The sequence below is a fragment of the Danio rerio genome, chromosome 6 (assembly GCF_049306965.1).
Source record: "Danio rerio strain Tuebingen ecotype United States chromosome 6, GRCz12tu, whole genome shotgun sequence".
Lineage (NCBI taxonomy): Eukaryota > Metazoa > Chordata > Actinopteri > Cypriniformes > Danionidae > Danio > Danio rerio.
In genome coordinates, this window is record NC_133181.1 from 20,944,141 (window position 1) to 20,956,608 (window position 12,468).

At 36.5% G+C, this 12,468-nt stretch overlaps 1 protein-coding gene across 1 annotated transcript in view; it reads left to right on the forward strand.

Moving 5' to 3' along the window:
• Positions 1-11,893, forward strand: part of cygb2 (cytoglobin 2) — a 31,248-nt gene extending 19,355 nt beyond the window's left edge. The window contains 2 exon segments of the mRNA NM_001024224.2: positions 5,123-5,354; positions 10,328-11,893. Of these exon segments, the coding sequence (NP_001019395.2) occupies positions 5,123-5,354; positions 10,328-10,492 (397 nt within the window). The 3' untranslated portion in view covers positions 10,493-11,893.
• Positions 11,894-12,468: the final 575 nt, after the last annotated feature.

The window sequence follows — 12,468 nt, forward strand, 5'->3', positions numbered from 1 at the left end:
CAGGATTTATCATTATGTAGTTAATAACATGATGTATATTATTCATTCATTCATTCATTTATTTTCTTGTCGGCTTAGTCCCTTTATTAATCCGGGGTCGCCACAGCAGAATGAACCACCAACTTATCCAGCAAGTTTTTACGCAGCGGATGCCTTTCCAGCCACAACCCATCTCTGGGAAACATCCAGACACATATTCACACACACACACACTCATACACTACGGACAATTTAGCCTACCCAATTCACCTGTACCACATGTCTTTGGACTGTGAGGGAAACCGGAGCACCCGGAGGAAACCCACGCAAAGGCAGGGAGAACATGCAAACTCCACACAGAAACGCCAACTGAGCCGAGGTTTGAACCAGCAACCCAGCTACCTTCTTGCTGTGAGGCGACAGTACTACCTACTGTGCCACTGCCTCGCCCATGATGTATATTAAGTGACCTCAAATTGTTTCCATGTCTTCCTCGCATGTGTTTGGTTGTGAAACGTAGTTTGTACAAAGTTGTCGGCGATTCTTCCTATTTTAAAGTCATGCAGTGTGAACCACCTTGTCGTCTATACATCTTCAATTCAATTCAATTCAGCTTTATTTGTATAGCGCTTTTACAATGTAGATTGTGTCAAAGCAGCTTCACATAAATGGTCATAGTAACTGGAACAGTGTGGTTCGGGTTTTAGTGTTTAAGTTCAGTTCAGTTCAGTTTAGCTCAGTTCAGTGTGATTTAATCATTACTGAGAGTTCAAACACTGAAGAGCCAATTCATCGATGCGTAGCTCTACCAATCCTGAACCATGCGAGGCAGTGGCGACAGCGGAGAGGGAAAAAAAACTTCACCTGATGGGAGTGAAGAAAAAAAAACTTGAGGGAACCAGACTCAGTTGGGCAGAGCTTCATTTGCTGTGGTTTAGGCAGGAAGATGTACATCTTGCAGTGTGAACAAAGTACCGACGGAACACTAGCCCATGCAGTGTGAAAATGTCTACTTTAAAAATCATGCAGTCTGAACTCGGCCTAAGGAAGAGTTGTTCCCTTTGACAGAGAATCCTTTCCAAGGTTATCAATCTCACCCAACTTGGACTACTGTGTGTGTGTTTTTTTTTGTTTTTGGTGATAAGTTGAACTTTTTTATAGCCCCGTTTAGACTAATACATTTTAGTTTTAAAACGCACAAGTTTTGCTATGGTTACACTATCCGTGCACACTACGCCGGAGTCCTCGAGTGCAGAAAACAGCGTTTTGGAAACGCTGAAGAGGCTGTTTTCATTCTAAAACGCTGCTTCTCCATCTCAGTGTGGATGGGGGAAAACAGAGACATCTTCAGTTCAGATGTCAGTTCAAACAAACAGTTCAGTCCTGCATCCTCTCCTTGTAAGTTCAGACTTTTTGATATGAAAAACAAACTCCTGAGGACACGGGTAAATCTTCAAAGGGAACAGTGTACATTATAACCTCATTCACATCATCCTGCAGGCTATGTTTCACTATCTTAACAATAAAATGGAAACATGATATAAGGAACTGCCTATTTTCATTTTGATATTAGCAACTTAACAGATAGCAAAAATGTTGAGGCGTCGCGCTGCATATGTATATGATTGTCATCTTCACTGCAAGCATATTTGTAAGAAAACGGAGCCTATAACATAACTGTCTCCTTTCATTCTCATTGAAAATACGAAACATACCTTCTCTTTTGCAAAATATCAGTTTTAGTTATCAATAATGGAAAGTGGGAGAAAGTCTCAAAAATACACACACACGCATCCAGGGGGAGTCGTACGTGAAAGAGGATTTGCACATTCTCATTCAGGATGAACTCGCAAGTTTTAAGCATTCAAAACTTTTTGTACACTCTTATACATTTGCAAATCGTGTTTTGCATTTGTGAAACGCATTTTATGAAAATGTATTTTTATTTTGTGCACATGAACATTTTTTGTGAATTAAATAAATATTTTACTTCGTGAATTTGGTTTTATGCATGTGAATTTGGCTACGTATGTGTACATCGTGTCTTTTGCATGAATTATTATTGAGTCTAATCTGTCTCCATATTATCGCTGTTAATGCTTTTATTTTTGTACTGAATTAGATGTACATAAGCAATGTCTTTACTGTTCTAACAGAAAAACAGTTTTTACTATTTGATGTTTTTAAAGATATTTTTTTATTTGATGAAGATTTTGATCCAATTTGATGAAGATTTCAATTCACAGATTTTCATTCTTGATGTTAAATACTTCAAAAGACATCAGAGTGTGATTTATTGAATTTCATTCTTGGGGAAAACAAGATGGCTATTTACATCACTACAAAGGAGACAGAATCAATATTTTAATATGGTGTTTTTAGTTAAGTCAAGATTTTTTATTTACTTTAAGTTGTATAAAAGTGCATGTTGTTTAGGAAAAATATTTCAGAATATTTGGTTCGCTGAAGGAGTTTTATGTTCTGTTACTGATGACAAACTTCACTTCACAAATTTGATTTTATTTTTTGTAAGTTTGATTTAAAAATAATAAATCTTTCTCTCTCGCTCGCTCTCTCTGCACCTGCTTCTCATTTTCCCTGCTGTGACTTAATGACATGCTTCTCATCAGAGCCACTTCAGCTCTGCACTGCATTCATACACCACACTGGCATTCATTCCCCAAATTTCTCTCTCTTTTGAATTCTCTTCATTCATTCAGTCTTTCAATCTACCATGTTCCATAATTTGCATTTATTGGCTTGTGCCTATCTAATTTATGGAGCTTGTGCTCTCTGGATTTTAAAGGCATAAAGGCACTCATATGCCAAGTGTACCCATGAGCAAAATGTTCACAAAGAGTCATGGTTTTTAGAATCATAAGCCTAATGCTATTTGTATAGTTGCATTGCAATTAGTCTTGTGCAGCCAGACCTCTGACTGATGGCTGAAGGTTTAAGAACTATAGCTGCTTTGAATGGTCAAGGACCACCCACTATGTTATGTGAATAAAAGGTTAACCAACCAACCATTTCGGTTTGTGCCATGTCATGTTTAGGAGCATGAAAATATCTGCACACTCAACTCCTGGAAATTCTCTACATTTAAACCAATCAGAGGACAACTGAAGATCTGCAAAAGTGTTTCCAAAAAAGTGTGCCATAAGCATCTGATGTTTAGCCAAATGTCTGTAGGCAGTGCATCTGAGGCTGAGACTACATTGCAATAAACTGAGACCAATATGAATATAAAAATGCTACATGAACTAACAAACACACAAACTGTAGCAATTAATTGAAAATGTAAATAAAACTAAACAATTATTAATTATAAATATAACTGCAAGCAGGCGACACAGTGGTTAGCACTGTCGACTCACAGCACGAAGGTCGCTGGTTCTTGGCATTTCTGTGTGGACTCTGCATGTTTTCCCCGTGTTTGCATGGGTTTCCTCCGGGTACTCACATGTGTTTTGTAGACTTGTAGAAGGCATTCGACCATGTCCCTCGTGGCATTCTGTGGAGGGTGCTGTAGAAGTATGGGGTCAGAGGCTCTTTGTTAAGGGCTGTCTCGTCCCTGTAGGAACAGAGTAGGAGTTTGGTTCGCATTGCCGGCAATAAGTCAGACTTGTGTCCAGTGCATGTTGGGCTCCGGTAGGGCTGCCCTTTCACCAATTCTGTTCATAATTTTTATGGACAAAATTTCAAAGCGTAGCCTTGGGCTGGAGGGGGTCTGGTTTGGGGACCACAGGATTTCATCTGTTATTCGCAGACGATATGTTTCTGTTGGCTTCTTCAAACATGGACCTTTAGCATGCACTGGGGTGGTTTGCTGCCGAGCGTGACGTGGCTAGGATGAGAATCAGTACCTCCAAGTCTGAGGCCATGGTGCTCTACCGGAAAAGGTGGTTTGCCATCTCCAGGTTGGAGGAAAGTCCTTACTCCAGGTGGAGGAATTTAAGTATCTTGGGGTTTTGTTCACAAGTGAGGCAAGGATGGAGCGTGAGATTGACAGGCAGATCGGTGGAGTGGCAGCAGTAATGTGGTCGATGTAGTGGCCCGTTGTGGTGAAGAATGAGCTGAGCTGAAAGGCAAAGCTCTCGATTTACCGGTCAATCTACATTCCTACTCTCACCTATGGTCATGAGCTTTGGGTCATGACCGAAAGCACAAGATTTCAAATACAAGCAGCTGAAATGAGTTTCCTTCATAGGGTGGCTGGGTGCACCCCTATAGACAAGGTGAGGAGCTCAGTCACCCGGAAGAAGCACGGAGTAGAGCCGCTGCTCCTCCAATTCGAGAGGAGTCAGCTGAGGTGGCTTGGGCATCTGTTTCGGATGCCTCTAGGACGCCTACCTAGGGAGGTGTTCCAGGCCTCGGCGAAGACCCAGGACATGCTGGAGGGACTATGTCTCTCGGATGGCCTAGGAACGACTTGGGATCCCCCGAAAGCCGGAAGAAATGTCTGGGGAAAGGGAAGTCTGGGGTTCTCTCCTAAGACTGCTGCCCAAGCGACCTAACCCCGCATAAGTGGATGAAAATGATGATGTTGATGATGAAAGAATAACTGCAAGCAGCTACTGTATCATCAGGGTCACAGCCTATAGCTCAACAAGTCTTGAAAGTGGTGTAAAAAAAGTGTAAAATGTCTTGCAATATCACATCTAAACAGTGTCTTTAGATGACTCCCAATCTGTTGAAATATTATACTTTTAGGTTATTAGTTGTGGGGATGGGAAGGCAGACTTGTAGAACACTTATGTGCACCCCTGCCTATAGAAATTTTATTCTATCCACAACCATCGCTTTACCATTACCATTAACAACATTGAAAAAAGACAGACAAATGTACTGGCATCCTTGCTAATATGTTTTTAAATAATACTGGCAATCAAATTGATGATGCTCTTCAAGGACGGATGGAGTACTTATTCAAGGTTGTAAAAACAAAACAATTAAAAACAAATTATTACAACATTATTGTTAAAATTTGATTTTATTTATTTTTTGAGGAGCATATTGTTCTTCTGTTAAATACGAATATTTATACATTACTATTGAAATGCTCACTTGGAATTTCACTAAACACTTCTTTCAATACTAGATTTTACATTTTTTCAGTTAATCTTGTTTCTGTCTTCTACAGATTCTTTGTTAACTTCCCCTCAGCAAAGCAGTATTTCAGTCAGTTCCAGGATATGGAGGATCCGGAGGAGATGGAGAAAAGCTCTCAGCTGAGAAAACATGCCCGACGTGTCATGAACGCCATTAACACAGTTGTGGAGAACCTACATGACCCAGAGAAAGTATCATCTGTGCTGGTACTGGTGGGAAAAGCACATGCCTTTAAATACAAAGTGGAACCAATATACTTCAAAGTAAGTATGATAATGTTAAAGCCCACTTGAGCCCACACTTTTTTAAATGGTTTCATAAATGTAGCCTTGTTTATAGTGTCCTATATAAATGTTTTGCATTTATTTCAAGTTTTATTTAAGGAAAATTGTATTTGAATATATGCCGGTGAGCAAATATGTAGCAATCAGCCTTCAATGTCAAATTTGAACTAATACATTTGTCTTAAAGTGATAAAACACAAAGTTAATATATATTTGAAGTCCGAATTATTATCTCCCTTTGAATTTTTTTCCCAAATGATGTTTACCAGGAGGTAAATTATGTATGTATGTGTGTGTGTGTGTGTGTGTGTGTGTATGTGTATGTGTTTGTGTGTGTGTATATATATATATATATATATATATATATATATATATATATATATATATATATATATATATATATATATATATTTATAATCTTGGAATTAATCTATATTAAAATGGTTCATTTAAATTCTTCCGAAGGCATTCAAAATATGTGTGCTACCCAAATAATCTTTGAGAATGGGTTTCTCAAGTCAGGTGGTGCATTAGACCAGGGGCTCATCTGTTTCCAAAATGCATCACAATCTGCATCTTAAGCCGTGGCGCAGTAGGTAGTGCTGTCGCCTCAGAGCAAGAAGGTCGCTGGTTCGAACCTCTGCTCTGTTGGCATTTCTGTGTGGAGTTTGCATGTTCTCCCTTGGTTTGCATGGGTTTCCTCCAGGTGCTCTGGTTTCCCCCACAGTTCAAAGACATGCTGCAGGTGAATTGGGTAGGCTAAATTGTTCGTAGTGTATGAGTGTGTGAGTGTATGAGGGTGACAGGCCCAGACGATAGGCCGGCCGGAATGTGTAAAAAAAAGTCGTTATCATATGGACAAGTCTAAATGGAGGACTTGTTCCAAAAGAGCTGACCCCGCAACCATACGGGACTAAGGCCAAAGAAGTAGAAGACTGCAATCAAACTATTATCGTCATGTAGGAATTTTAGCCATATTTTTCAACAAGATCCACACATACGGCGCACACAGACGCACACACATCGCAAAATGCGTATGTTTTTTTTCCTTCCATTTGGCATGGATTATTAAATTCCATAACACCCTCACCAGTCCTTACTCCGAATTTGCATCTAATACTCCAGTTTGTCACAGGGCATGAATGAAATGGTCAATGGTACTAAAATAATCCATGACAGAAGCTCACTCAAAAGTGAAAGTGAAACACTTCCGTCATTCCTACTACTTTCAGAACATAAATTGAGATATTTTACCATATGAAAATGTAATGAAATTATGAAAATTGTGAAACTAAAGCAATAGTGCAGAGATCTGGCCCCCGCATCAGGTCAGGTCAGGTGTGTTTAAATAAAACTCTCTTGAACTCTAAAGGGGAAAAGAACGCAAAAGAAATATGTTGTTAAATCAATTTTAGCGGACATGCAACTGCCTGTCATTTTCACATTCATTTTTCAGTTAGGGATTAGGTCTGTTAGAGTAACCTAATAAAAATGTTTTGTTGTACACTGCACAGTAGTCTACACTATGATTAATATTATAATTTATTATATTCATTATTATTAAAACTAAGGTATGCAATGGATAAAACGCAAAACCCTTTTTAATGTTTGCTTTCATTTTGACATCGCTAACAGTTAAGAAACATCTCATTATCCAGCAGCAGTCTCAAGTTAGGACACTTAAAAATCCCTTTTGAGTTTGAAGATGATCAGCCTGTGAAGTCAAGTTTACAGTGCCATAAATGAAACAGGTATAATGCATGAGTAAAGGGCATTTGACGCATCAACCTCTCATATGCGCTGCAGGTAGGCTGAATGATTAATTTTTAAAAAAACATATGCAATACAAAACTTTTGTTTTTTGAAATGAAACGGAAATAAATAAGGAGTAGCTAAATATAATTCAATCCACTGGTCTGGCGATGATACTTTATTGTTTGTAGCGAGAAAAAAAAAAAAAAAGAGATGAAAACCTGGCTGGGGAGTAGGTGATAACATGGATTATCTGTTCTTCAGAAAAGATCGTAGACACTACATTGTAAAGGCGTTTATCATACAACGCAGTTTGTGTTTATGATCATTAAAATTAACTAATATCAATAGCATATTAATAACTCCTTTCTATAGACTTTGTTTTAGGGCTTGTTCTTGTCGGCGCAATATAGGCATGTACGAATAAGATTATGAAAAATAATTAAGAGCTTGCAATTTTTATTGCATCCTTTTTGCAAGTTATTTTATTTATCTATTTATTTTTTTAAGTGGTGAGAACATTATTCACTGCCAAAAATGTTCCCCCCATTCCACTAACAAATAAAGTAGCCTACCTAAATTAATTTACCTTTTATGTAAAAAAAGTGTACTATTTAACTTTGTGTGTCCACATCTCATCCTAGATATTATTACCTCCTCTCTCCTGTTTTTTCCTACAGTTCTAATTTCCAACTTTTTTTTTTTGAATTTTAAAAAAACAACGGCCCTTTTTTTCATTACCCCATTGTTTTTGCCACCTTTCCTTCATTATTTTCTTAATAATACACTTGACTTCACTCTTATACTTAAATTTATACTGATGTCATTATTTTTAACAGCTTGTTTTGCTTCCTTATCTGCAATTTCATTACCTTGAACACCAATATGCGCAGGTAGCCATAAAAATATTACTGTTATACCTATCATTTGAATTCCATACAATGTTTGCATTATTTCTAATAAAATGTCTGGTCTACTTTCTGAATTACTATATCATAAACTTGCCAGTGAAGTACTTGAGTCAGAACAGATGATTGATTTCAAAGGCCTTATCTCCTCTACCCATCGTATTGCTAATACAAATGCAATAATTTCTCTTGTATATATCATGACTTCATCACTAATCTTTTTCCCGACCAATATTTCAAATTCAGGAACTGTAAAGGCCACTCCTAGTCTATTTAAGCTCTTAGAGGCATCTATATATATTTTAACATAACTAAAATTCATTAATATATTTTTGTACATAAAACAAATTACATTTCTCATCCTTTTCTCTCTTTTCTAATAGTGTAAAATCTACTGTTGCGTCTGGTAGTAACCATTGTTTAACTACTGGTAAAGGTACAGTAGGACTAATATTTAAATGACTGACTTTTATTTCTGTTGCTTTTTTTAACACTGTCCACCCAAAACTTTTATTTTCCTCTTTTTTTCCAACAAGGTTTTAGTGTTTCTAGTGTTGGATGTTCTTGACTGCCCTTTCAAATTTATCCAGTAACTTACTGACAGTTGGACTCTTCTCATTTCCAAAGACATTTCCCCCAATTCAATTTGTAGTGCTGCAATTGGTGTAGTTTTAATTGCACCTATACTTAATCTTAATACCTCATGTTGTATTTTGTCCAATTTTCCAAGAGATGTCTCTGCTGCTGACCCATATACCACACAACCATAATCTAGCACTCATCTAATCAACCCACAATAAATATCCTTTAATGCTACCCTATCTGCTCCCCATTCACTACCTACTAGAAACCCTGATCAAACCTGACCCATGACAGACAAAGGGCAGAGGGTTGCTTTCCAACTACTTTTTTGTTTTTCTTTGCATATGAGGATTTCTTTGTTTGTTACCAACATGTAGTGAAACACTCAAGTCAACAGCATCATTGAAAATATGTTTTCTGAAAAAAATTGGTAATGTGTTCAATACTCCTGTGTCCGGGAAATAAGCACCTGGACATCCCTTTCAGACAGCTTTCTCTTTCATCCAGTTACTCCTGTTGGATGTGGTTCGTCCTTCTTGGTTGTATGCTAACATTACCCTGGATAACGTGGCTCTTGACGTAACAAAGACTTTCTGTCTCGGTCACAGATGCGTCAGCAAGACACACACCAATAATCTGTCCTCTTTTTAACTTTTTTAACCCATAATGTTGTGTTCCTTGCAATTATTTAAGCAAAAACTGTGTCATAACGCTAATTAAACCTTCACCTTCTGCTTTTGCTGGTGGAAAGTGCAATCAATGAATTTTGGCCACCAGTTATTCGCTGGAATATGTGATCCCACAGTATGGACACCTACTGCATCTTTCTCTCCAGTGCATGTTTTTTTTCCTCTTTATTTTCAACAGGTAGTATTTTGTCATGATCAACTACAGAACTGAACAGCCTCTTTTAATGCAAGCGTATGAAATAGAATAATGAAAAAAAAAATTTTATTAGGAGACTGTGTATTAAACTTTCAAAGATTGATCCCAAACATCTCCTAAAACAACAGAAAATAAAAACAATAATTGTGCATAGATTCAGTAAACTTCAAAACTGCATCTTTTTTTACTGAAAATCCTAGCATTCCATAACAGTGGGCACAGAAGACAACAACTGTTCAATCCTGTGTGTATTCATGGAAATCAGACTGAAATACATGTGCATGAGATGAGACAGAATCTAATATTTTCTGTTTTCTATGTAAGCATGGATGATTGATGTTTGTGACCTGTCTTTTGCAGCACATGAGCACACAATTCCTTCATGTTGCCCCAACAAAAATCGATTAAGTAATGGACTGAAGCAAACTGAATATAAAACAGCTAAGTTGTCCCAAAAATACTCAAGAATAGTGTTGTTTCAGTTCATTTTTAAATAAGTAGTTTGGATGAGTAGCAAACAATTATTTGTTTGAGTGCTTGAGGTTCATATATTACGACATGAAGGGTATATATTGGAATATATTTGCAAGGGTGCCACCTTAGTAACATATTTTTTTCAATTTTTTCTTCATTGACAATAAAGATATATTTCGCCCATACTAATAAATAAAAACATTAACATACATTTTGCTCATTAGTTAACACCTTTGTATTTATTTACCAATAGTCACTGTAAACCATGAAAAAGCTGCTGCATATTTACTAAACCAACATCAATCTGTTTAAGCTCTGTTTTAACAATTAATTTTTTTCTTTTGACAACAGATCTTAAGTGGGGTTATTCTGGAGATACTTGCAGAGGAGTTTGGAGAGTGCTTTACACCAGAGGTACAGACTTCCTGGTCCAAACTGATGGCAGCATTGTACTGGCATATCACAGGGGCCTATACTGAAGTGGGGTGGGTCAAACTATCCAGCTCAGCAGTCTGAGAAGGCCTGGCACATTCACAATCAACACACATAAGATAACACTGGCTGTGATCAATAAGTTTGGCTAGCTAAACAATTGATGTAAGATGAAAAGGTAAAAGAAAATAATTATGAAAGAAGTGAGGCTGAAATCTGTTCATCATCAAATGTGTCATTCTCTTGTACCCTGTTTTATACATAATAACTCAGTATATAGTATATACTGACTTTTCAGATGTTGTCTATGCCACGTATAATGTGCTATTGTGAATTTTAAGGTTAGTATTGTGTACTTACTTAATCTCAACTCTATAGCCTTCAAGTAAAATAATGGGAAGTTGGGATCATTTGAATACAAATAAAATGTTACAGATTAATTCACTAACATAAATAACAAACAAAAGCAAACGGTGACATCACAAATAAATCAATAATGCATCTATGAATATATAGGAGACAGTAAAGATGAATTCATTGTTTATCTGGGTATTTATGCAGGATAAGTTAGCTCATCTCACCTGTCAGCTTCTGGGTCCTCAGGTAGTTTACTGGTTCTTGTCACATCACATACCCATAAACTAAAATTATGCAGGCTGTCCTAATCCAATAACAGAGCAAATTAGTTCAATATTGGCATTATGATTGGCCAGATTACCAGCGAAGGGTCAATTTTTCAACCACAAAGTTATTAAAGATTGTTTTTAACACACACACATAAAAACAACACCCCTTTTCACCATGATATGCTAAATTAGTTTGGAAAGACACGCAAAGTTCTGAAAGAATGATTTATAGATTTATCTAACCAAACATTAACTGGATAGGAAAAATGGTAAGGGACTGTACCCACTAAAAGTGATTCATCAATCCTGCATATTGATTAGTTATGCTGTGTGCAAAAACAATTTTAGTCATCCAAACTCTCAGCAAGGCTTATGTGCTTAAAACACTTTTTTTAAAGTCATACTGTACCAGGAGGTGGGCCAGTTTTGCTATAGAAATACTTTATATTAGCAGAAAGATAAAAACTTAGGTATTTGTTTAAGTATCAAAGCATAGTTTCATTTGAAATTATATTATTATAAAATAATTATACGATTACCTGATAACACCTGTAAATCCAGGAAAACATTGTTAAACTGGTCCCTTAATTTATCCCATAGATGTGTGTTTGTATAAATTGCCTTAGCAGATGAATCACATATTTCAGTATTAATCACCTAACATTGATGTTCTGTGGTAAATGTTATATTTTTGTAATTATTACTGATTTTGTACCAAGTATGGTATCTCATGTATCGATACTGACTGTATGATTTGTTTTCTTTTTGGTCATAATATTACATTTGAAGGGGTTATACAACATTAATACAAAATAAAATGAAATGTTACTGTGATTATAATAAATATTCTCTACAAGCATGTGTTGCAAGCTTGTGTCTGTGTGTTCAACTTCATGCAATGCTGTAGAAAGCAATTGAATTATGTGAATTATTTCTTGAAGTAGTACATTCTGGTTGAAAATTTTGTCTGACTTGAGACACTACAGATACCATCTCACTATTGTGTGTAGCATGAAAATAGCATAAGGGCATTTGGAGAACAACCAGTGGGCTGGCCGATGCAGCTTGAAAAACAACCACATGTGTTTCAGGTTTATTAATCGACAGCATTAGTCTCACTAATGGTCAGTATGGACTTTAAGCACACAAATGACCTTTTATGTAAATTTTATATTATGGTTAAACATTATATGCTCCAAGTTTTTTATTAGCCTGTAATTTTAGTTGATAAATACTCCCCATTTAACATGTCAATTTTCTCAACCTCTGGAAGCCAGTAAGCTTGAAAAAATATATATTTTGTGTTGGTTGGACATCATTTTTATTTTAGATTTAAAAAAAGGGATGTTACTTTTATTCTAATTCAGAGTTTTCTGTAAATTGTGGAAGGGATATATGAATGGCTTATTAAGACTAGATTACTACTTACTAAAC